Here is a 26,710-nt window from a genome sequence, read left to right as displayed (position 1 = left end):
TGGATTTTACTTATTTCAAGTAAGCATAACTTAATTTCATTGGGGGGCAAACCAATAGAGATTCTACAAATACAAGTGGTTATGTTTTGATGTCCGTTGCAAACAAACTGCTAGTTTTCAAGACAAGTTTCAGGAGAAGGAGGTTGCTACTATTATCTGAGATAGCACTGTTCATGTCAATTTCCACATAATTTGCAACTATACACCTTCATTGGTATTTGTAACACGACATCTTGATAATAGTTTCATTGTTACACCATTGTTTCAGTGATAACATTGTGCGTTTTTAGAACTAGAATCCTTTTTTTTTATTTTTTTAATAGGTAGTTGGTCTCAAATCAGATGAACAACTGGATTGATGTTTTTTTTATTCACAAGTTTTTTGTTTTTTTAGACAACCATATACTGTAGTCTTGGTCTCGACGCATCAGAGCAGTTACGGCAGCACGAGGGGGCCCTACACGATATTAGCCAGGTGGTTTTATTGTGGTCGATGATCAGGGTATATACACATACACAAATGCATGACAACATAAAAAAAAAGTTTATTTTTAAACATTGAACATAGGTAAATAGAACGCTGCAGGAAGATTGATTGTAAATACCCAACTGTTGAGGTACAACACCGTCAGCCTCTGTTGGAAGTTACAGATGAACAGCAGAAAGTCTTATATCTATAGGTTTAATAATTTATTACAGTCACTACCAATGTTATCTCTTGAACATGTGGATTTGATAAGAATTGAGTAAATGGTGTGAGACCCCCATGGAGTGTCAGAGCTGTACCCGGCTGGACCCAGCTCACTGCAGTATGTTGGGCACACTGTCCCTATTCAGATACATTTATCTAACCTGGACTAAAGCCTTCTTTCAAAAAGGATTTTCTCAGAGAACGTAACCTGAACAATGAACAACAATACTGGATCAAGTATGGCGCATAAGGTAATTCACGGTGCTCTCCTTCGATGAAATTTAGTAAGAAAATAGAAAAAGCACAACACTTCAGGTGTATAAAGAGATCCAAAGATTCCAAGAATGTGATTCATTAAAAAGAAAGTTAGATAAGCCTTTCCTTCCCTGGAGGCCAGATGTTAGGGATTACCAGAGCAAAATGCAGCCAGTCAGGATATGCTGATACATAGGTTTATGCCGGGTGATAGGAGTAGCTCTGAGGAAAACACTATTCTAAGTTCCAGGAAACAAACAAAACCAGCACAGTATTTAAAGGGACACTATTGTCACCAGAACAACTACAGCTTATTGGATTTGTTCAGGTGAGTAGAATCATTCACTTCAGGCTTTTTGCTGTAAACACTGTCTTTTCAGAGAAAATGCAGTGTTTACATTACAGCCTAGTGATAACTTCACTGGCCACACCTTAGATGGCTGTTAGAGATCCTTCCTGGGTCATGGCTGCCTAAAATGCATCCAAACATTCAGTATCTCCTCCCTCTGCATGCAGACACTGAACTTTCCTCATAGAGATTCATTGATTCAATTAATCTCTATGAGGAGATGCTGATTGGCCAGGGCTGTGTTTGAATCATGCTGGTTCTGCCCCTGATCTGCCTCCTTGTCAGTCTCAGCCAATCCTATGGGGAAGCATTGTGAATGGATCAGGCCACTACTTCAAATGATGCCAGCAGACTGCTTGTTTTTCTGTGTCTAACAGCATGCAGAGTTACAGCTTCAGGCTTGAATACAGTAATATTTTGCTATATTTATGGAGGCATGAGGGGCCGGGGGGGGGGGGGGGGGGCTAGATGGTGGTGTTAACACTATAGGGTCAGGAATACATGTTTGTGTTCCTGACCCTCTAGTGATCCTTTAAATAGAACACAATACATCTGATGGGTAAGGAATGAAGAAAAACACCAGCAGATGTACGTAAATGTAGCAGCAACAAAACTGACACTGTGTTACTTCCCTGGCCCCCCAGCACCAATGTCACCATCGGGGGTCTTTTCAAATTATTCAAAGTCCCCAGCAGAAGCAGATTTTAGTTTGTTAATTTTTTTTTTTATGTCTAATTTATTCAAACCTCATATGGTACAAAATGACAGTAAGTCAGTAAGATGCATTTATTGTATACAATTGACCCACCTATTGCATTTATATGTTTTTAGTACTTACATAATCTCATCAACATAAGTTGAGGTAACAAGTATGGATAAAGCAGAGGGTGCAAATTAAATAAAAATTGACTATCATCATCCAGTCCACTTTTAGTAATCATTAGATTTGTGCACATATTCCATTCAACAGGTTTTGAATTTGCTCAGTGCAGCTGATCGTTGGACAAAGAAATTAGTTCGGCAAAAAACGAAGGAATCAATTTGTTCTATTGTGATTAGTCTACTAATCACCACCATAACGATTAATTACCAATATTACTTCCACATTTATATTGCTTCTTTTGCTAAAATCAATTCTTACTACTCATAAAATGTAATCAGAATAATATTCATTTTAAAGACAAATCCTAAAGTAATTGAATTATACATAGGAGGCATTTACTATAGTATTACATGCCTTGGATTGCTGTGCTCTTTGAATCAAACATGGTGATCTTGCAACTCTACGGGGGCTATACTGCTACATTATTGAAGAGCAAACCTTGTTGTGGATGTTATTTTAAGTCATTTACTGACAGCAGAGAAGGTCTTAGTCCACAGGTTTACAGCCTCATTACACAGCAGGATTCCAGGTGATACTTGGCTACAGTCAGCAGCTAAACTTGCTGAGGACAGGCAGTAAATACCGGTAAAACGCCTCAAAGGGGAGGGGGGGAGGCAGAGGATTACAGCTTACATACCAATCCAGTGGTATATACATTAGTAATTAGACACCTTACTGAACCGGGATAGGTCTGTTTACTCAGGAGAAAATATATTTTTTTCCAATTACAATTTTGTTTTTATTATTATTATTATCGCCATTTATATAGCACCAACAGATTCCATAGCGCTTTACAATATTATGAGAGGGGATTTAGCTATAAATAGGACAATTACAAATAAACTTACAGGAACAATAGGTTGAAGAGGACCCTGCTCAATCGAGCTTACATTCTATGGGAGGTGGGGTGTAAAACACATTAGGACTTTATAGCTCTATAGCTCGATACTAAACAACCCAATAAACTTTGAAAGAGAATATATATTTTATTTATTTTTTGCTGGGCTATGCTGGTCTAAAGCTTGCATTTCTCTCTCTCAATTGTCAAACCCCAAACAAAAGCTTTGACGTTTAGTGTTAAAGAAAATTCACAATTTGATAAAATGTCCCTTGTAGAGCCCCAAGGAAAAAATAAACAAAAAAAAATAAAAAAACCTGAATTAAGTACACCGTGAAGCCTTATGGTTTACATACATTTAGTGCTGTGTGCCCTCTGACAGCTAGAATTAATACAGAGCCAGCATTCTTTTAAAAAATAAACACAACATTATGATAGAATCACACACACTGGCATTATCAATGTAATTCATCTGCAACTCCTTGGTTCTGAGAACTATATCCAAGTTTGCATGAAGTCTCCAAATAAAGTGTGTTTGTGCGGCTGTGACACCCCCTGTGGGGGGAAGAGTGGGGAAGAGTGGGGCTGTGGAGGAATCCTCTTATTCAAAGACAGTTCAGCTGATAACTTCAAGGGACATTTCTGTCTGAGGCGTGGTCTTTTCCTACCATTTCCCCTTGCTGGAGCCAGCACAGACTCACAGAGAGAAAGAAAAGGAGAATGAAATAAATTCAACACCACTTCACCTCCTCCTTCCCGTAGTACAGTCTTCATTGTGAGATACTAACATAATCAGAAGGGTTACAGGAAAAAAAAAAAAAAAAAAACACAATGCAAACACAACAAAACTCTGAATTAAATAGTAAAGAACAAAAATAGCAGATTCACAGCTGGGCTATTTCTGCCCAAATCTTTCTATTCTCACTGAAATGCACATTATTGGGAATTAAAAGTAAATTTTACAATTCTAACACACAGTTGACTTGTATATTTTTGCCAATTCAGCTATTTAATACCTGAAACGTCAAATTCGTGTTGAATTCTTGTAGCGAGTGCCCCTCAAGGTTACTTAATAAAGTGTGAATTACGGGAAAATCCCAGTGAATTCAAAAGGGAATTTCAAATCTTACGCCAAAACAGGCAAATTGAATACACAGCTGACTTAGAAAATGTTGCCAACTTAGCTATTCCTGCCTAGAATGAGAAATTCCGTTTGGATTCCTTATTTCCGGGATGAAACATTCCACTCGCTCGCTAGACGTTGGTTAGGGGAATTCAGCCCTGGCAGGTGTGCCAAATTCCTATCTGCTCTCAGTGCTGCCAGAAAGGGGCAGCTTATTGTAACAAAGGCCATAGCGGATATCTTCAGCCATCAGGAGTGAGGTTACACCAGGGCAACAGTATGCATACAGAATAGGAGCACTGGACACCCACACTGCATTTCTTCTCATGTCATTAGCAATGCAGTAAATTCTACAAACATGAAGTCTTCTTATTAAAGGTTTACTGTGCCAGGTTATTTTTAATCATGACATAAGAGTTTGAGGCTTACAAAATATATATATCTCCCTATATCCAGTTTGTCTGCCGCTCACTCAGCATAGTCTCTAACCTATACTAACAGCAAAGTGTGAGGCTCACAGAAAACCCATAGGAAGATGCATTTAATATTCACATGCCTCTATGTAAACAGACCCAATGGTTTTTAAACTAGTTGGTAAATACTAGTCAGAAGCTATTGCCATTTAAATTATCACAGACAGGCAATAGGAAAAGGCAAAGGACTATACAGCATATACCGTATTTATCGGCGTATAACACGCACCTCATTTTAAGAAGGAAATTCCAGGAAATTTCCCCCCCCCCCCTCATCCCATAGTATTCTCCACCCCCTCCCCTCATCCCCTAGTATTCTCCACCCCCTCCCCTTGTCCCATATTTACTTACCTGTCTTGAAGCGTGGGCCGGCTTCACAGCGCGCACCGCGGTACTGGAACTTCAATTTCAGGTTCCGGTTTCCGGCGGGACTGAAAGGAAGTGTGCACACTTCCTTTCAGTCCCGCCGGAAACCGGAACCTGAAATTGAAGTTCCAGTACCGCGGTGCGCGCTGAACACCGGCCCACGCTTCAAGACAGGTAAGTAAATATGGGATATCGGCGTATAACACGCACCCATCATTTTCCCCCTATTTTCAGGGAGAAAAAGTGCGTGTTATACGCCGATAAATATGGTACATACACAGACATGCTTGATACTTGTGTTGACAATTCTTGTAGCCTATAGCTGCCAGACCTGACCATAAAAAATATATATTATATATATATATATATATATATATATATATACACACACACACACATACATATACATATACACACACACTTATGCAGGGCTTGAAATTTGGTACTAGCCAGTCTTTGAAAGCGTACTCACTAGGGGTGAATTTTTACTTGCCATATACAGATGATACAAAACTGAGCAGAATACAGGTAGAAGACATCAATACCTCCACTCTGCCCATGACTTTCTCCTGTCCGCTGCTCGCACCCATACGGCCAACTCACGCTTGCAGGACTTCTCGCGGGCGGCTCTCTTCCTATGGAATAGCCTGCCTACCGCCATCAGACTCTCCCCTAGTCTTCAATCATTTAAAAGGTGCCTGAAAACCCATCTCTTTAGGAAAGCTTACAGCCTCCCAGAGTAACCTCTACCTCACATACCTGTCTCTTGCTCTCTCCTAAAAGGCAGCAATTTACTCTCTCCTCCAGCTCTGCTTCACTCCCACTTTATTTGATTGCTATTTCCTGTCGTAATGTGTTTTACACCCCACCTCCTAAAGACTGTAAGCTTATTTGAGCAGGATCCTCTTCAACCTATCGCTCCTGTAAGTTTTCTTATAAGTGTCCTATTTATAGTTAAATCCCTCCTCTTATAATATTGTAAAGCGCTGCGGAATATGTTGGCGCTATATATATACATGATAACAACAACAACAACAACAACACTAACGCACATCAGAACACAGGATCCATGAAAATGGTTAGAAGTTACATACAAAGAAACAATTTTATAAGTTCACTGTCAATCAACAGCTGCCTTTAAAGCAGATTGTTTTAAAAAGATTATTATTCCATTGTTAGCTTAGCTTTCTACTTTTCTTTACCAGTAATTATAGAGCCATTACTGTTCAAGCAGATACACATTAGTCGCTGATCCACTTGAAGCAAATTAAATCCTATTTTAAAGAGAAAGAAAATCAATTAGCCTGCCAGTTACACACAGAGCACCATTAGTCGTGATTGCTCCGATTCTAGCGATAAGGGAATTGTTACTCATAAAGACACCTTACATACTGTCAAGTTTAGGAAACACGTTCCAAACTAAACTTCAAAATGAGATTGAGCAATTCTAAGTGTAAGAGATGGATTTAGAGAAAAAAAAAATGACATGTTGACAGAGACAATGGGAACTATTCACTAAATCAGTAATTGTGGAGAACTGAAAAAAAATGCAATTTTTTATTAAAATGGCCAATTAAAAAAAAAATTAAAAAATTAAAAACAAAACTCCACACTAGCAAACCACTTGTCAAGTTCGCAACAATTTCTTGTTCTGCTAATGGAACCCAATAAAGTTCATCGGCACACCGTGCTACCCAAGTTGCTGGTTGCAATTTATACCTGTCCTTAATGCACTTTAACAGTCCTGGTAGGTAGGAACAGAATTTTTTAAAAGTGCCAAAATCCTGGCCTGTTTGTGTGCCTTCAGGACTAGGTTGACAAATTCTAGCTATTCATACCACACTCATCTCACAATGCTTACTGCTGCACGCGTTACATTATGGGATAGAACTACAAGCATTTTACCCAGCAACTTTAAATGAAATACCAATTTTTTAAGAGGACTCTGTAATGAACCTTTGTGGATTACGAAGTTCACTTTCATACAGTTTATCTGTAAAATAAAACTAAATGTGTAAAAAATAAAAAAAATATATAAAAGAGACACCAAAAGTATTTAAGAGCTTTCCAAGATGATAATTTTAATGAACTCCTGAACTCAGCTAGGAATCTAGTTACACAATTAAATGAAGAAGGTGCACGATGTCTAGACTCTCCAGGTGAGTAGGCAACCTTCGGCACTACATGACTGTTAGTCCAACAATTGTACAGCACTACAGAATCTGATGGCGCTATATAAATAAAATAATAATAACATTAGCCAAATAGCCATATTACCTTGCACTCCAGTGAATGTGGCCTGATCATGCCTACCTAGGAACGTTATTTTAAATTCAGCAGAAGCGGTGTCAGATTGTCCTTGCCTGCATTGAGGACGATAATATATCTAATTCTGCTGGACTATGTGTTGTATCCCATATGGGGGACTCTGTTACCAGATGAGAGAATGTTGAACAAGCCAAACGATACAAGGTCACGCACGGCTAAAAGTCACAAAGTAAATAAGATAGGTATGCGATCTGGGAATGGCTGATGAGATATTTCCATGCTGCAGAGAGTAATATGTGTATTATGACATTTCTTCATTTGGAATGCCAATATATCAGAATTCCCCTAAAATAGAGGTCAGCCTTCAATAAGCCAATGTAATTCAGTCTATGTACATAGTTCAGTGAAAAATAATAGGACTATTCTATTGATTCTATTAGTTAACTCTTTTCCTCCTGGAGGGGGGGGGGGGACATTAACTACAGAAAATAAGTTGTTTGCAAAACATGAAGGGGGAGGGGAGGAAACAAGAGGATTACAAGTCATCTCTGGCAGAGGAGATGGCATTAGAAAGCACAGTGTGAAAAGAGAAATGCTTTTGGGATGTACTTGGAAGGAATGAATGCTAAGAGAGAAAAGATGTTAAAAAATACAAATAAGGAAAGAAAATAGGAAAAAGGGCCGAGGCAGCTGCTGATGTGACTATAACTGAAGTGTCATCCAGGACGATGATGGAGTAAAAGAACAAGCATGGGAAATTGTATCTTTGCTGTGCAGTCTGGAGGCGAAGAAAGTTGGCTCACAATTACCCGAAAGACACAATCTTGGCAGCTGGAGAAAGGTTTAACTCTTTGGATTTCAGAACGCTTTTAACACAGTTTCGCCTGGCAGCAGCAAGGATGGGAACTACGGGGAATAAATAAGACTTGTCGCTTCAACAGAATATAGCAACTTTGTAGAACTACTGCTTAGTCTTTCAGATCATATATTTCTAACTATACTCCGAGATCAAAGGCATATACACACAGTCCAAATCCCAAATATACAGATAATTTGTACTTCTCAGTGAGGGTTGTGATAGTTGGCATAATATGCAGATTTGTACCCTTAAAAACTGGTATTGATGATTTTTTTGACCAGCAATGCTACTCAATGCATATTTGGACACTGGTCTATTTATATAGAGAGCAAATGAGGTCTCAATGTTTATCTTCATGCCCTCACCCATCAAGAAATGTATTTACATATAATCGTCTTTCTTAGAAAATGTAATTTAAGTTCTTTACAGAGGAAAACAAAAAGGGGACTAGCAGTTGTAGGAGCCCAGAGGCATTAGAATCTTAAAAACAAGCGAGGTGCCAAAAGCAAACTTTTGGACAACCAGGATACTGTGAATTCCAAACACCTCCATGGTTTTGGTTGCAGTTAAAGTGTAGGTCAATTATTTTAAGACATGACTCCCACTAACAGAAAGCATTACAACTTTGCAAGGAGGAGAGGAGGAGGTTACTCCTCAGCTGTTCACGCATGGGAGTTTCTAATGCATAAAAAGCTCCAATATGTTACAGGCAAAACAAATAGTACAGAACCTTTGACACGGTTAATAGTACAGCAAAGAAACTTTACGAAGTGAGAGTCTATTAAAGAGTGTTAAGCCACACAAAGGGATATCTATTGTAGCTGTGATCAGAGAGGTATTTGCTGCAGATCCCAAAATGTCTCATTCTAGGTATAAAATAGTGCTGATATACCTGCTGCAGTAAAGTGTCCTATGTGAACCCACTGCACTGGATACACAGGGAGTTCAGTATAAAAATATAATAATTTGACAAAGATCTAAAAAGTGGTGAATTAACAGGGAAATTACATGGCGACTACACCAATTTCAGATCTGGTCTCAGAATTATATTTTATATATAACCCTTATTGTGACCAATGCTCACATCAGTGACACTGTGATGACATTTTTAAAAAAACACAAAAAGCTTATTATAATAAAATGCACTTAATCATTAAAACAATGTATTGATGACAGCATGTTACAACTGTATAAGCTTCCTTTACTAAAAAAAAAAAAAAAATTGACAGCAGGACATATGTACGCATACTAAAAATAAGGCAAGGACTCTTCGTAGCCTTACAAAGAATACTAGAAAGCACAGATCACATGAATGCCAGGAGTATTCAGAATTATGACCATCTTTTACTAGCTAGATCATTGCCAGCCACCTGACAACATTACATCATAGAGGTTCATGGTGTGCTAGACTTTATTTCATACTTAAATATTGCAGGTCCGTGAAGAGGTTTCACAAGATGAGCCAAAAAGGAGTCTTGGCGTGTCAAAACCAGAACAGGAACCTTTTTCAGGCAAAAAGTTAAATTAAAAAAAAATAAATAAAGTCTGCTGGTTTTGTGGTAAAGACAGACTGTTCACGAAATGAGCTCAAAAGAACAGAATCGCCATAACTGCTTATAATCCTGAGTCTCAAAATACACAATGACTTCACAGTGAAGAGAGATAATCATCACAATTCAGAATGCAAGAAATGTAAGTGAAAGGTAAACTTAGTGGTGGGTTGAGTTAAGAGAATTTTTTTTCCCCAACTCTATTTTGGCCTAGACTTTTTTTCCAAGCTGTAGGGCACTAGACTAATTTACTGCTTAGTGAATAAAACCTACAGACTAGGTGTGTCAAACTTGCAACCCCCATACTTTCTCCCCCTGGCTTTATCCAGGCAGTAATTTATGGAAGGTAATGTCAAAGAAAAGTTGGGGGGGTGGGGGCAGGGGACAACAGTATTCTACACCCCTTGGGCCTAGAGTCATTACATACAATCTATGCTAATTAGATACTCAACTCTACTCTACTCTAAACAAAAATTATATTTACAACTGAATCTACAATCATGAACAGGGTATATAGATAATTAACTCATCAGGGCAGCCATTGAAGGCCTGAACAACAATCATATATGCAAATTAGTTTAACAAGAATATGCTGTCTGCTTGACAGTGATCTGTGAAATGTATCTTTCTTCTGAGCCCAACAAAAACGACTAAATCATAGAACTAACATGATTCAAACCGATCATTTCACCATAACAATTAAATTGCGAAACCAGTTACTCTACACAGTATGATTGGTGTTTACACTCACTTTCTGCATAAAGTACTTTTAAGGATGTGAGTATGGACAGACAAAAGCACAGCTAAACAACTTTTCAGATACATGTGTATAAGCTATAAACAAGAGCATTTGATAAAAGGTGAAAGGTCTGATTCATTTATTCCCAAATGGTAGCCTCACCTTCACAACAGGTAACATATTTAGGCACTTACTTTCTGTGCTTTGCTATTCGCAAGAATATACAGTTAGAGTGCTGTGTGTGTGAGAGAGCAATTCTGGGACAAAGTTCTAAAAGAGGAACAATCAGCCAGGACATTCCATTGGTTCCCATGGTGATTGCTCTACTTTAAGAACGTTGTCCCAGAATCATTCCTTCTACATAGAACCCCCTTATTTGTTTACACACCTTCGGCTTCTGCCTTTTACACGCCCTTGCTTATACCACCTCCCTTCTGATCAAAGAGTAACCTTCCAGCATTTGTGGACTACATGACCCTTTTGAAACTACAAATTCCATGGTACTCAGTCACTCTGCATCATAGGAGATGGAATTCTAAAATCTGAAGTGCTAAAAGTTTAGCCATCAGCGGACTCATGTCTTAAAGGAAGGGAGGGCAGTAGATCTCCTGTTCTTGTGAAACTACAACTCCCATGATGCTTTACTTGCCACTGGGCTAGGGCAGCATCAGAGGGGTTCTTCAGCAGCAGAGTGTCTACTTCCTGGCCACCCCTGTCAGAAGTTTGTTGGCCCTATGTGAGAGCCACACTCACTCACCATCAGGCTCTCCACATTGATGGGGGAGCGTGGGTTCCTCAGGATCCCCTCCAGCTTCTGCTGCCGGCTCATCATAGAGTCCTGGATGGAGGAAGACATCTTCCCAGCACTTTATAAAGTCCTCTGTAACAAGTCCTGATTCCTGCAGGAAAAGTCCAAGCAAAGGGGATCAGCAGGAGCCAACCTCAGCCCCAGCAGGAGAAGCAGACAGGGGGAGTGAGTGCCATGGGAGCCCCCCAGGGAGGCATAGACGGAGGAGGGTGTGTGCACTTCAGGAGAGGGTGACCTTCCTCCTTCTTATCATTATCCACCTCCGCCTCCTCCTGGGCTCCCAGCCGACGTGTGGCTCTCCGGAGAATGGAGCCAGCGGCTCTGCAATGTGTAACCCGCGGCTCTTCCCTTCCTGTTCAGGGCTGCCTGTCCCACACTCCGGGTGCGCAGGCGCAGGATGGAAGGCGTCCCGAGCGCTCTGTGCGCATGCACTGGAGGGAGCGCTGCGCTGGCTCAGTGCGCATGCGCAGGAGGGTAGCTGTCCGGGGCAGTAAGCAAATCTGCCAGGTAGCGGAAGATTCCGTGCAGCCACTGCGCATGCGCTGAAGGAGGAGTCCCTGGCTCCTAGAGTGAAAGACGGAGTGTGTGAGGAGGGGCGGGGCCAGCTTGTCCTTAGGAATTGGATCCTGGCGCCAAAAATGGTCCGGCGAGCAAACCCCCCTCTTGTTGATGATTGAATTGTTCCGGAGCGCTCTTCCACTGCAAGTCGGTCGCAGAATGTCTGTTCGCCAGGGGGAGCCACTGAGGCGGCTGCTGACCCCGCCTCTCGTTGTAGACCCACAGTGTTTATTGTAAAGTTATAGAATTATAAAATCTTCAAATAGGCTGCATTCCTCCCAGCATTTCACATAGACAAAGAGAGACACTTTAATGTTAGGGGTGGGGCTGCTCTAAGAAATGTTAGACTACTTGCTAATAAGTTGTACAAATAAAGTATTTAGAACAAGAACAATGTATCTAATTGACACAGACCGATTTCTAAACACATTTATTGCAGTTTAAAGACACATTACTGGGAGTATTATTGCTGTGGAGCTCTGTTATACACTCAGACACATTACTGGGAGTATTATCGCTGTGGAGCTCTGTTATACACTCAGGCACATTACTGGGAGTATTGTTGCTGTGGAGCTCTGTTATACACTCAGACACATTACTGGGAGTATTATCGCTGTGGAGCTCTGTTACACTCAGACACATTACTGGGAGTATTATCGCTGTGGAGCTCTGTTATACACTCAGACACATTACTGGGAGTATTATCGCTGTGGAGCTCTGTTACACTCAGACACATTACTGGGAGTATTATTGCTGTGGAGCTCTGTTACACTCAGGCACATTACTGGGAGTATTGTTGCTGTGGAGCTCTGTTATACACTCAGACACATTACTGGGAGTATTATCGCTGTGGAGCTCTGTTACACTCAGACACATTACTGGGAGTATTATCGCTGTGGAGCTCTGTTATACACTCAGACACATTACTGGGAGTATTATCGCTGTGGAGCTCTTTTACACTCAGACACATTACTGGGAGTATTATTGCTGTGGAGCTCTGTTACACTCAGACACATTACTGGGAGTATTGTTGCTGTGGAGCTCTGTTATACACTCAGACACATTACTGGGAGTATTATTGCTGTGGAGCTCTGTTACACTCAGACACATTACTGGGAGTATTATCGCTGTGGAGCTCTGTTACACTCAGACACATTACTAGGGGTATTATCGCTGTGGAGATCTGTTATACACTCAGACACATTACTGGGAGTATTATTGCTGTGGAGCTCTGTTATACACTCAGACACATTACTGGGAGTATTATTGCTGTGGAGCTCTGTTATACACTCAGACACATTACTGGGAGTATTATTGCTGCGGAGCTCTGTTATACTCTCAGACATTACTGGGAGTATTATTGCTGTGGAGCTCTGTTATACACTCAGTCACATTACTGGGAGTATTATTGCTGTGGAGTTCTGTTATACACTCAGGCACATTACTGGGAGTATCATTGCTGTGGAACTCTGTTATACACTCAGGCACATTACTGGGAGTATTATTGCTGTGGAGCTCTGTTATACACTCAGACACATTACTGGGAGTATTATTGCTGTGGAGCTCTGTTATACACCCAGACACATTACTGGGAGTATTATTGCTGTGGAGCTCTGTTATACACTCAAACAGGCCAAGATCATGGAAAAGAGGGACATTGGGATAGAAGAGAGGGATTTGGGCCCAAAATAGGGACTGTTCCTCCTAGATAGGGACACTTGGGACTTGGGAGGTATGATGCTCTGATATAAGAAAAGACGATGAAGTATGAAGGGTAAAGACAGCTTGGTTTTGAGAGGTGTAGCGTGAAGCTCATTACTCATAATTTCCACATGATTTCCTGACCTATAAATAACTGTTTATGTAATGTATTTTGAGCACATTCAGTGCAACAGATGAACAGACACGTGATGTAATGAGTGATGGCTGGCTGTTTATTTTGTACTCATGCTTTCTAGCAATCGCCGTCATGCTTCTGGGGTGCTTGGGTGTGTATATTAACATTTCCTGGGGGAGTTTATTTGCTCTCTGTAGGCGTTGTCACTATCAAAGGAAGGAAAATTTCAGGAAGGCCATTGCCCCCTCTTTCCACAATTCTTTGGACGCCCGTATTGACAAACCAGACTGCCTGGGTGCCAACAGTGGCCGACAGTATGGTAGGGATCATTTACCACTTTTCTAGGTATGTAGGAGTGACAGGACCTCGACATAGAATCAAGACTTGGTATACTATGTTCTCTGTTACACCATGTTGCCATATTGTGTTAAGCCCAACTCTTTGTCACAGTACCCCAATACCTTTGGGTCTTACACCATTTTTTTTACACGAGATATCAACATATCAACTGCAATACTTACTGCTTAAACTGCTTCCAGAGACTCCACATAATGTATGCTTTCCTCTGGTCGCTTTCAAAGGGGCATTCATAGTGTATGGGTAGGTTGCTCAACCCAATAGGAATCTCGTATGGATTCCAAATCCATACAGGGGATGGGGGGGGCATACAAGACTTTTTGTAGTATGGATTAATACTCAATAATATGTACATATCAAACAAACAGCATCCAATAGGTAGAATAATTTTTCATTTTAAGTCCTGCATCAGGTATATGACTAGTTCTAGAATATACTTTATAATAATGGTTTTTATATTGTATTCTAAAACATGTTGGGCGTGTGACAGCAGATTGCACAGTGTTTGACATTTATAGCATCTTATTCCTATAGATACTCGGATAATAAAAAAAAAAACTGCAGTTGAAAGCAGCCCAGCAAAGTCAACAATGCTACCAACAAGACTGGTGATGATGAAGCAGAAAAGGCTGAACTTGCCTTATGAGGAAAGAGTCCTGCAGGCACTGAATACGTTTAAGGTACTGGAGGCACCATTAATTGAATGCAAACCATGATTTTAATGTGTGACATGAGGTGCAAATTCACAATTCTATGTTCTTCATCCTACTTAACATAAAATAATGAAGTTGAGTGATGCCAGCTTCATGGCCAACAGGCAAGGATGAGCATCTCTGTTCACTGATGTCTGGTATATATAATAATACCACATTTCTCTCTATTAAGTCATTAGTACAAAATAGCAAACATATATCTGTTTATGTTAATAAATATATTTGAGTTTTGTGGCTTCGTTGTCGCTGTTTGACTTTTATGCCATGTTTTTGGAATGCCCTTCTATGTGTAAGTTATTTTGTGATTTTGCATGCTATATTTTGTTACGTGATTATTCACTATACCAACTCTTATGTCCTGCCGCAGAAGCTTTTAAGATTCACCTTGGTTTCCTGGACTTCCAACAAAAATATACGGGTTGGCAGGACCAGTCATGTACCTCCAGGCAGCATTTAGGAACATTATAATGTTAGGAATACAAACCTGTGTGCAAAACGCTATAGTGCCCCTGTCCATTTAAAAAAAAAAGAAATAAAGAAAAATCTAAGTTTTGCTTACAATTTTTTTCAGCGCAGAGGCAACCTTGTAGCTGCTCACCTCTCTGCCTCCCATGATATCTCAGATAAGGCATTGCCTCCTCCACCAAGGTCCCATCCAATGCTCGTCACGCACACAAATTTAACTTCCCCAAAGGAAAGCTTTGAGTCAATGCTTTGCTGCCGGGGGCTTCCACATCATGTTAACGAGATTTACTCGGTCAACCCTGCGGAAGCTCTCATACTGACAGCCACTAGATGCTAACCCTGCAATCTAAACATAGCAGCTTTTTAAAAAATCCATGTGTTACATTGCAGGGTTAAAAGTACAGGACCGAACCGCTTAGCAGACCAGACGCGCCTTACTAGGGCTCCTGCATCTGGGGACACAATCCGGGGTAATCCAGCCCCAAAAACGACATTTGCCTACCGCAACCTATCCCACAAGACCCGGGAGAGGCTGCCGAATCGGACGGTACCTTTCCCGACCAAATCGTTGCTGAAAAGAGGTTTGCGGCCTACACGTGGAAGAGGCCTGGGGAGACGGCCGCTCCCCGGACTCACTAACAGCGGCTGGACACCTCGGAGAACACCTCCCCCCCCCCCTGGACCGACCCGACGGGGGTTATCTCGGTCCGCACCAACACACCTCACCTACCGCACAGCCTGCTGATGGCTACATCTAGGGTCGTTAGCCGTCCAGTGAGCCCTCGCAACATGGCGGACGCATTTACCGTCAGAACCAGGCAACAGCCCAGTCTAGACGGGAGCACTATACTAGATGGCTTGCTACAACGCATCGATGAACACTTCACCCGATTCTGGGAGAAACTAGAGGAACATATGAGGACAGCAACTGGGGAACAGAAAAGTGTGCAACCGCAAGCGGGTAAGAGGGAGAAGGGGACCCCACAGGGCATTAACTCCCTCCACATCCCCAACCCACGTAAATATGGCCCACCAACGAAGTTGACCAAGCAAGCATACTTCTCAAACCACCCCCAAAGGGGACAGTGGTCAAGGGCTAACATACAACGCTCGACCGCCCAGAACCCCCTGTACATTACAGCGGCAAATGGCAAAGGCCGCCCCACAAGCCTTCCCGGGCCGAAGACCAATAGGAGCAACCCTCCCAAGCACCGACCACACCGCCGGAGAGCAAGCCACCGCAGGCGGTGGCGAAACACCCAAGCTCAACACAGCACCCGACTGAGGATCAACCCGGCCTCACAGAGTTACCGAGTTGGTGGATTAATGGTGCAGGCCTTCACGAAAGCCTGGGGCCGGCAGGCGGCCGCCACATATCCGCAACCTATTGCCACCAGAGGCGATCCCCTGACCCTGGGGGCCAACATATACAGCACCTTTGACCAGCATGCCTACACTCTGAAATCCCGGAACACAAAAACCTACCAGTCCACAGTACAGCTTCTTGCCGCACGCGAACAAATCGGAGTGGAGCTGTGGCCTTCCCCAGTTGCAGAGACTGTCTCTCCCACATGGCCCTTGTGCGGAGTCGGCTGACCCGGGACTGGAATTGATACACTAGTAGGAGACACTGGCGGACGGCCCAAGCTCGAGAACAAACCTGCATTCCTATAATCTGTCGTCGCTGGTTTACCTACACCAGGTCTGAAGCACCCACCTGCTGGCAACCACCCCTTTCGGGGCAATAACTGAACTATTTAAAGCTTGGACTGCATTTGACTTGCAGGTTTACTACACAACCCTGCAGCCACTATGCCGTACAGACCCTGCACACTGCTTTTCTTATTTTGTATAGTGACTCAGTTCCTATTTCTTTTTTGTCCTAAGCCTTCACCTAGCCTAATCAGCTCCTATTGATTTGCATGCCTCCCAGCCTGTTCGGCAGGTAAATGTATTACTTTACTGTAACTAAGCACCGCCTGAATGAAGCAGATAGGTGTAGATGAGCAGGCAATGACCCCTGCCAAAACCAAAATGTATAGTAACCTACAGCGACTGCTACTACTCACTTATGCAATTTATTATGAAAGATATAGTCATGACGTGTACCTAGCCTGTACAGTTAATTTAACTTTCACATGGGGCCTACTATATGTCACCAAACGTGTACCTATTCAGAACTGTCATACATATTCACAGTTGAACCCCGCTTAGCATGTAACCTACTCTTAACATCAACTCAAACGCTCTGTTAGCGATGTTTAGCCTATTTACTGTGACTCACGGAATTGTTGGTTTAGATTGCTTCTTAACACTGCTTGTTTACTAAACGTTTCGGTTCAAAGCCGCATAAAACTAAAAAATGAGGCACGTCTACTATGGAAATGTAGAGAGCATTGTTACAGCTGTATTGACCCTTATCTTTTGTGGAATATCTTTGCGCTTCCCTCTCTTTATTCTGTACCCTTCTTATTTGCCTCAATAAAATAAATATTGACAAAAAAAAGTACAGGACCACAGCACCCATTGAGATAGAGAGGCCCAGGTGACTATAATGTCATTTAATGTTTCTAAGAAAAACTGGTCATCTATTCTGACAGTTTACAAACCGTCCATAACTTAGCAATGAGATATATTAGGAGAAATCACCACCCCACGCTGTAATCACATAGTTTTAATATTGTGCTATTCAAGTAAACAAGGAGAATGGATTTAATAAAATATATAAACGTGTTGACATTAAAGTGTTAGAGCTGGTTTAGTATCACATAACCTTGTTGAACTTAATTAAACTTCCTGTTTTCCCCCCCTCATCTATACAGAGGCCTCTCTGCAATATCAAGAGAATGAAGAAAAATTCAAAGCAAAGGATCATTGTAATGGAACATCTGACTCTAGAATCCTCATGTCCATGCAAAACTTTCTTCCAGGGCTGGCATCAAGCTTGCTCTCAGTGGTCTTTTTTTCTGATAGACAGGGACATCTTATTGTACTCTTACAGACAAATATTGCCTACAAGAGGACACTAATTGAGATAATAAAGCGGTACAAAGGTTTTATGAAGTGTAAGGATTACCTTTTGGTGTGGCTGTCCTGTGTCAACAGTGTTCCAGATTATCTCACTCTTGTTGCCTTGAGTTTATTTATAGTGAACACTTAACCATGCTGAACTTGCCTACTTGTATGATTTTCTGGGTCTAACCTGCCATATTATCACTGCATTGGCCCTGGCTAGTTGTGTGATTCACTGTATCTCCTTAATCATGACCCTGGTAACAATTTTGTAAAACTACTCAAAAATGGTCTGACTAAAACAAGAGGAATTACACCCTAAGACTTCTTGCCACATAACCAGTACAATAAGCTGTTGTGGTTACAGTTCTTGGAGTATTCAACAATCGTGGACAAATCCCATTTCTCAAGAATATCACAATATCGTATAGTAACATTATTTATTTCATCTTCATTAAGATAATGCCTTACAAATACAAAACATATGACAGCCAACTTCAACCCTGAGGTAGCAGGAGGGCTCCTACCCCGGGATATGGCAGCCTTTGGCGGAGCGAGCCGAACCCACATACACCAATGGTGCACCACGGTTACCCTCAAACAACTACCGGACTTAATGGAGAACGAAACCCCAACAGGGCTAGAGAGATTTCGGTACATCCAAATCAAGACCTACTATAATACCCAACAAGGGAGACATCTCTTTCACAGACCCCTTACAGAGTTCGAGAAATATTGCGATAACGGGACGCTCATCCCCCGGGGGATCTCAGCCCTTTACTCTATGCTCAGATCGAAGGTCCCGCTCGAACCAGCGAAACACGCAGCACGGTGGGAGAGAGCGATGGGAACAGAGCTCTCCGATGACCAGTGGACCAAAATATATATTCTCACGCACCAGAGCTCCATGTGCTCCAAACTACAAGAATTAAACTACAAATTACTCATCGGCTGGTACCGCACCCCGGAAAGGCTCCACTGCATGCTGCCCGAAGTCCCAGACACATTCTGGAGATGTGGGGAGAGACCAGGAACAGACCTCCACATATGGTGGTTGTGCGAAAGGAGAGCCCCCTACTGGCGAGAGATCCACGGAGCTATCCGTGAGATACAGGGCACGGAGCCCCCATTTCAACCGCTCCAGATGCTGCTCCACCACACCCAGACGCCTCTCTCGCAGTATAAAAAATCCTTGACAAAACACCTCCTCAACGCGGCAAAGGCTCTGATCCCGAACAGATGGAAATCAGAACAGACACCCACACTCCAGCAGTGGATGGATAAAGTCGAAGAGATACACGAGATGGAAAGGCTCACGGCGGCAATAAGGAACAACATGGAAAAATATCAACAGTGCTGGACCCCCTGGATCCTCTATCTGGCCGGAAGGTAACTGGAGAGGATACAACACAGGGCGGACGGAGGTGGCGCGCCTGACCTGGGCTGCCTGGGGCCTGCGGGTGGAGATGGAGACCGTCAGCCCTCCCCCCCCACCGCTACATCCACCCGTGATCCTGCCCCCCCATCCACACAAGCGGCGAGCCGGGCAGTGGCGGCCGGAGGCAAGGCGCCAGATAGACACCAGGCTTAGGCGCGCAGGGGGGTTCATAGATAGGCATAATGACAGTATTCCCATACAGGAAACACTAGATTAGGAAGAGTCGACCCCCTCCCACGGACGTTAGAGAAACAAACCACACACGACATCTAGCGCACACCTAACATAAAGAGACAAAAACACAAAACAAAACAACAACCAGCTCGCAGACACGAAAGAACGAAATGGGACAACCGACTTCGTCAGGACACGGGCACCAACCACCACCAGACAGACAGACGGAAGACAAGCCTTACACTACCGACACGGAATATGTTTAGGGACACTAGACAGTCCATTGCCCCCGAAGGGATATCTTAACGACCAAATTAATGCAGAAACTCAGAGTAGGCTTTATAGTGGGAGTCACATCTCGACTGATTTCCACATACATCAGCTCACAACCCAGACAACGGAGCATGGGTATTACCAAGCTATTAAAACTGGGTTCAATACGAAATCCACAGCAATCTGACGAAAAGACCAATAACACTATGACTTTCTAAAGGACATTACAGAGGCCAACAAATCATACATAAGGCATTACGAAACTTCAAACACAAATAGTTATGACTCACTAAGCCGATCATTTTGTACAGCTCACGACATGTATGCGACCAAGAATATGACTAGGCAATCTCGGTATAAGATGTGTCAATAGGTTTTAACTTAGCAGTATCTCTGTGTTAACTACTGTCGACCTATATTGGTAACAAAAGTAAGCTGATTGTTATACGTTGAAACAAACATTCAATAAAAACAAAGTATTTAAAAAAAAAAAAAACGTATGACAGCCAAAACATTATTTTATTTATTTTTTCTCTCTTGTTTTTTGCTACCTATCCATTCCTCTTCCCTCCACTACCTTATCCATAATTTTTCCATACTTTTCCTAAATGCTTTCATTTTTTCAAACCAAGATCAACATTTTTCCCATCACATTTATGGCTTACAGAGTCACATGTTTTGTTTTTTTATAGGACTGATACTTTCTTATATTAGTGGAACAGATACTTTTCCTTGATTGATGATATATTTGCTTTAATCATGTAAATGCTGTTTTTAATGCAATTGTCAATAATACATATTACAAAAACTGACTCTATAAGTTGTAAAAACCTTTTTGTCTGAGTCTCTGTTTCCTATTATTTTGAAGGGCAGAGCCGGGTCATGCTATTTGTATGGGATGTTTGCTATTACTATTTGCATTAGACATTTCATACAATACACTGGCAATAGATATTGTATAGTCAATATTTAATTTACTTCTCCAGGGCTGTTGTTGACACACATCATTCCAAAGGTGGCAATGCTTGGTTAAAATGAAAATAATTCAGGAAAAAAACTATTGTAAAACTCGATAAATACTGCTTCTCGACAGGCCATTAGTTGGCTATACTGCTGCTTCTGTCCTTATAGAATACTGTCGGCTAGAATTGTGAACAGTGAAAATAAATGTGGTTTCAGCCAATTACTTTGTCCGAAAAAAATGTTTTATTCCGTCAAACGAATATTGTGCAAACCTGGTTCAGCTTGTATGAATTTCATCTATGCAAATTATTCAAAAAAGCCAGCTCAGACGAATAGCAATTCGGGACGAACTGAACGCACAAGCCTACTGTTTGCTAAGTTACTTTACTACCACAACTAATTATAGTAAAAATAATACCAGGGCACCACAACTCACCTCAATACCACTTGTATGTTTAATTCCTGACCTTAGTACATTTTTAGCTGTGAAGCCTTTATTGAATATTTGAATTTATATTTTTTTGATTCTCATTGATAATTATTGGATTCTTATCACCAAAACTAAAAAAAAAACCTAGAGACCACATTCAGCTGACACCATAAAATACAATCAGAAGCTCCATGAAAGGTGGTGATTTATTGAGAAATGATGCTATAAATACAAAGCTTTCTATTATAACATACATTTTCAATATATTATTACTTTTTATGAAGCTTCTGCATGGACTCTATGGTATCCGTGCTGAGTGCAGTCTGTCGGTTTTATGCTTTTTTTTTATGGTTTTGGCTGCTAAGAATCAGGCCATTATTGAGTAAGTAGAAAGTTAGGCACAACGCAGCACTTAGTGCTAGTCAAAACATTGATAGATCCCCCTGTAGGGCCATCGATAATTGACAGAGCTGCCATCAGTACTCTTGGGGCCCCTTATTAAACCGTTGTGTGGATCCTTCCCCATAGCACACTACCATCAGACACAAACATGCACACACACTCACTCACACAGATGTGCATACCTGCTCTCATGGATTGCGACATGCACACACTTGCACACTGAAGCTTCTGCTGTAGCTTGCTAAATGACCAAGCTATGGAAGCATCAAGCCTTTCAGAACCATGGAGTAGGCCATAACATGTACTTATTCCCTGTCTAAGCTTGGAAAGGGCTAACGGCACCTTATTACTGTAGGCCAGTAAGGAACTATACAACACTTAAGGGATCACTTAATGCTAATTTAACTCCTAAAGATAAAGATGCATTTACTGCATTATAATCCCATGGGTGTTATTTGTATAAACAGAAAGACTTCAATCTATTGTTTCCCGCTGGCACAAAGAATTAAATAAATTGAGTGGTTAATTAAACGTAACCACTCAGCGTATTTCATTCTTTCCATCTCATTGGCTGTCAGCATGGGATCAATACAGTTTAAGTTCATTTACGTGTTGAGATTACATTATGTGTGGGAATAGTCCTTCCCCCATTATGGTTTTTGTGGTCATGCACTTAAAGCACTTAAAGTGCAATTCCTGCCTGGTGATGATCACCTGGGAGTAACCTAAAATTAAAAGCACTCTCTGCCTGATAAGATGTGTTTGACCTTTAGGACATTTCTGTATAACTGTATCTCGCTTATTCTATTGAGCTATCAGTTCTATGCCTGTAGTGCTATCATAGAAAGGAAATCTGATAATGAAACTGTGTTTTTTCCAGGGTCAATGTATTCTATAAATCTATTATCATTCAGATGGAAGAACAAATGTATAGAGTTGAGCGGACACCTAAATTTAGAAAAAGGGGATAAGGGGGGCCTATTGTCCTCTCCCACGGCCCCCACCCTTGAGCGGTGGGTGGGGGTCCTAAGTTAGAATAAGAGGGGGGACCTATTGTCCTCCCCCTGGCCCCCACCCCTGGGCGGTGGGTGGGGGCCCTAAATAAAAATGTAAACCTCTTTGGAATTTTCCCACGCTGTGTAATTGGACTTATAACTCTCTTATTGGTTACTTTCAATCCACCAATCAGAGTGTTGTTATGAGTCAAATTACACAGCGCGGGAAAATTCCAAATAACCTTCCCACGCTGTGTAAAATGACACAGAGCACTCTGGCTGGATTTCAAGTTAACCAATCAGATTGCTGTGACAGGTAAATGTAGAGACTTACCTGTCAGTCTCTTCATTTACCTGTCAGAGCACTCTGATTGGATGGCTTAAACCCACCAATCAGAGTGCTCTGAGCCTAATTGCAGGGTGGGGCAAGGCTTTATAAGCTAAGTTTGCACGGAGCCCTCCATGTGTGAAAATTGATTTCCTTTTTTTGCGCTAGTTTTTAATTTTTTAAAAGTGTGTCGGTTATTATGGATTTTTATTTGGCCCTTTTTGGGGCTGAAAAAAGAGTTTACTAGAAAGAAGACATCAAATGGTAAGTTTATTTATTTTTATTTTTTTTACAGGTATTTAGATAAGGTTCCCCCCTCATTATTTTTAGGATGAGGGGGGTAGGTAGGGGTTATATGTTTTTGGGAGGGGGGTGACTAGGGGTTTGGGGACCCCTAGTCATCTGAGGGGGAGTAACATTTTTATTTATGGCCTCCACCCACCACTCAGGGATGGGGGCCAGGGGGGAGGACAATAGGTCCCCCCCCTTGTTAATATTTAGGGCCCCCACTCGCCGCTCAGGGGTAGGGGCCCGGGGGAGGACAATAGGTCCCCTTATTGATATTTAGGGCGTCGTGGGTGGGGGCTCAGGAGGGGGAATGTTTTGTTTTGTTTGTTTTTTAACAGTGAGCAGACACAGGCTGCTCACTGTTTAATAGACATGCCCCTACTCACGGTATAGCGAGTAGGGGCATAATTTAATAATACTAAGTAACCAGCTTATATAGAGGCTGGGTCTCATGCTGCACTGGCCAATCACAGCCATGCCATTAGTAGGCATGCAGGGCCGGTGCTAGGATTTTTGACTACACAGGCGAAGATGCATTTCGACGCCCCACCCCACACCTCCACCCCAAAAAAACAATGCATCTTCACCTCTGTGTCTCGTAGCCCCCTTTTGAATTTCTTACCCCCATTAGTGTTGCATATCCAACCTCTTCAATGTCTTACCCCTTTGGCCCCTTTGTGCCCCTTTGCGCCAGCCCCTTTCTGTCTCTTTCTTCCCCCCAGCCCCTATCTATCTCTCTTTTTCTTCCACATAGACATGGATACAGGCAAAAATACATACATGCACAAATACACAAACATACAGACACACAACCATACAAGCACACAGACATAATTATTCAGGCACACAGTCACAAAGATATTACAGACACACAGTCATAAAAGGCACACAATCAAACAAACACAGTCATACAATCTACACATACAGGTACATTGTCGTGCAAACACAGACATACATTCATACAGACACAGGCACACACAGAAATACAGACACAGACATAAAGAAACAGGCATATAGAGACATACATACACAATGATACAGACAGACATACACACATACACTGACAGTCATATACACACACACTGACAGACAGACATATACACACACACACACTGAGACATATACACACACACTGAGACATATACACACACACACACACACATACTGACAGACAGATATACACACACACTGACAGACATATACACACACTGACTGACAGACATATACACACACACACTGACAGACAGACATATACACATAAACACTGACAGACATACACACACTGACAGACAGACACATACACACACAGAGAGACACACACACACTGACAGACATATACACTCTCACACACACAGACAGACAGACACACATACACACTGACAGACAGGCACACGCACACAGACAGACAGACACACACACACACACACTGACAGACAGACAGACACACACACTGACAGAAATACACACACACTGACAGACAGAAATACACACACACTGACAGACATACACACACTGACAGACAGACACACACACACACTGACAGACAGACACACACACTGACAGACAGACACACACACACACACACTGTCAGACAGACACACACACACACTGACAGACAGACATACACACACACACAGACAGACATACACTGACAGACAGACATACACTGACAGACAGACAGACACACACACACACACTGAAAGATAGACATACACACACACACTGACAGACAGATAGACATACACACACTGACAGACAGGTTCAGGAGGGTGGCTTACCTGGGATCCAAAGTGCTGCCTGAGGTAGTTGGGAGTTGGAGGAGCTGGTCCTGCCCAGCCCCCCTCCTCTCTGCCTCCTCTCTGCTCTCTTCTTGGGAGGACTTCCTCCCATGCTGACGTGAGGGGGTCGGCGGTAGCTCCGCCCCTGCTGGGCGGCAGCCGCGCTGTGTGCTACAGAGGGAGCAGGGATATGACGTGTTCATATCCCCGCCCCCTCCACACAGTCCGCGGCACTGCCGGTTTGCGCTCGGCCTCGCTACAAGAAGTGACCGGCAGGAGAGGGGAGCTGTGCGCTTCCCTCCTGCTAGTCACACAGACTTTTGCGCCCCCGGGCCGGTGCACCCTAAGGGGGCCGCCTGAGCCGCCTTATGGATGCGCCGGCCCTGTAGGAATGGCTGTGATGGCTTCTAAGGGCACACGAGTCAAACGCTTGTTGATTGGCTGCCCTGCAGCCTTTCAAAACACGCCATTAAATCGCTGAACACAGAACTCCAACCCGAACATACACTGAAATGTCCATGTTCTGGACCGGGGTCCAAAAACCGTAATGTTCAGTACGAACCTGAACTTTGCGGTTCGGGTTCGCTCAACTCTACAAATGTATTCCCGATTTTACAAAATTATATCTTATTTTACTTCATAAATTGTTCAGTATGAATTTAGTCCAATCCCCATCATGTAAATCAGGAATTAAAACTGAGGCTAAATCACTAGTTAGATGGAAAATTTAGCAAAATTAACTATGAAAAATAGCATTGTGTTTATGATTCTTATTTTGTCCAGAATATGGTGTGTGAGAGTGCATGTGACTTCTTGTGTGCGTTTGTGCATGTGTGTGTGAATGAGTGCAGGGGTTTATATGTGTGGAAGCCCAGTGTTCCCTCATCATTAGAGAATGACCATCAGTGTTACAAAGGTTTATTATATGGTTATATTTTCACACTTATTTAACAACAATTTTTACCATAACTTATTTTTTTTTAAATAAAACTATTGCTTGTGTTAGAGATGAACTCCCTAGCCATCTCCCACAGGATCCCAATAAATCAAAGAGCCGAGTGTGCTTACTGTTATGGGCTGCAGAGATCCATGTGTGCTGAGGCATTAATGACCCTTTCATTATCTACCTCAGTGAATGGGTTCTACGTGGATATCTACCCCAGCACTAATTACCCTTTTATTATCTATCACAGTGGATGGGTTCCATAAGGATATCTACCACAGCACTAACTACCCTTTCATTATCTATCTCAGTGGATGGGTTCCATGTGGATATCTACCCCAGCACGACCCTTTCATTATCTATCTCAGTGGATGGGTTCCACGTGGATATCTACCCCAGCACTAATTACCCTTTTATTATCTATCACAGTGGATGGGTTCCATAAGGATATCTACCACAGCACTAACTACCCTTTCATTATCTATCTCAGTGGATGGGTTCCATGTGGATATCTACCCCAGCACGACCCTTTCATTATCTATCTCAGTGAATGG

General features: G+C 42.2%; 1 protein-coding gene across 3 annotated transcripts in view; it reads right to left on the bottom strand.

Annotated features, from left to right (window-relative positions):
- The window catches only part of ROCK2 (Rho associated coiled-coil containing protein kinase 2), a 176,085-nt gene extending 164,493 nt beyond the window's left edge, over positions 1-11,592 (bottom strand). For all 3 annotated transcript variants that reach the window (XM_063442154.1, XM_063442156.1, XM_063442157.1), the window contains exon 1: positions 11,152-11,592. In XM_063442154.1, coding sequence (XP_063298224.1) covers positions 11,152-11,250 — 99 coding nt within the window. In that variant the 5' untranslated portion in view covers positions 11,251-11,592. The remainder of the gene's footprint in view (positions 1-11,151) is intronic.
- Positions 11,593-26,710: the final 15,118 nt, after the last annotated feature.

Source organism: Pelobates fuscus, chromosome 2 (genome assembly GCF_036172605.1).
Source record: "Pelobates fuscus isolate aPelFus1 chromosome 2, aPelFus1.pri, whole genome shotgun sequence".
NCBI lineage: Eukaryota > Metazoa > Chordata > Amphibia > Anura > Pelobatidae > Pelobates > Pelobates fuscus.
This window is presented reverse-complemented; position numbering and strand designations above follow the sequence as displayed.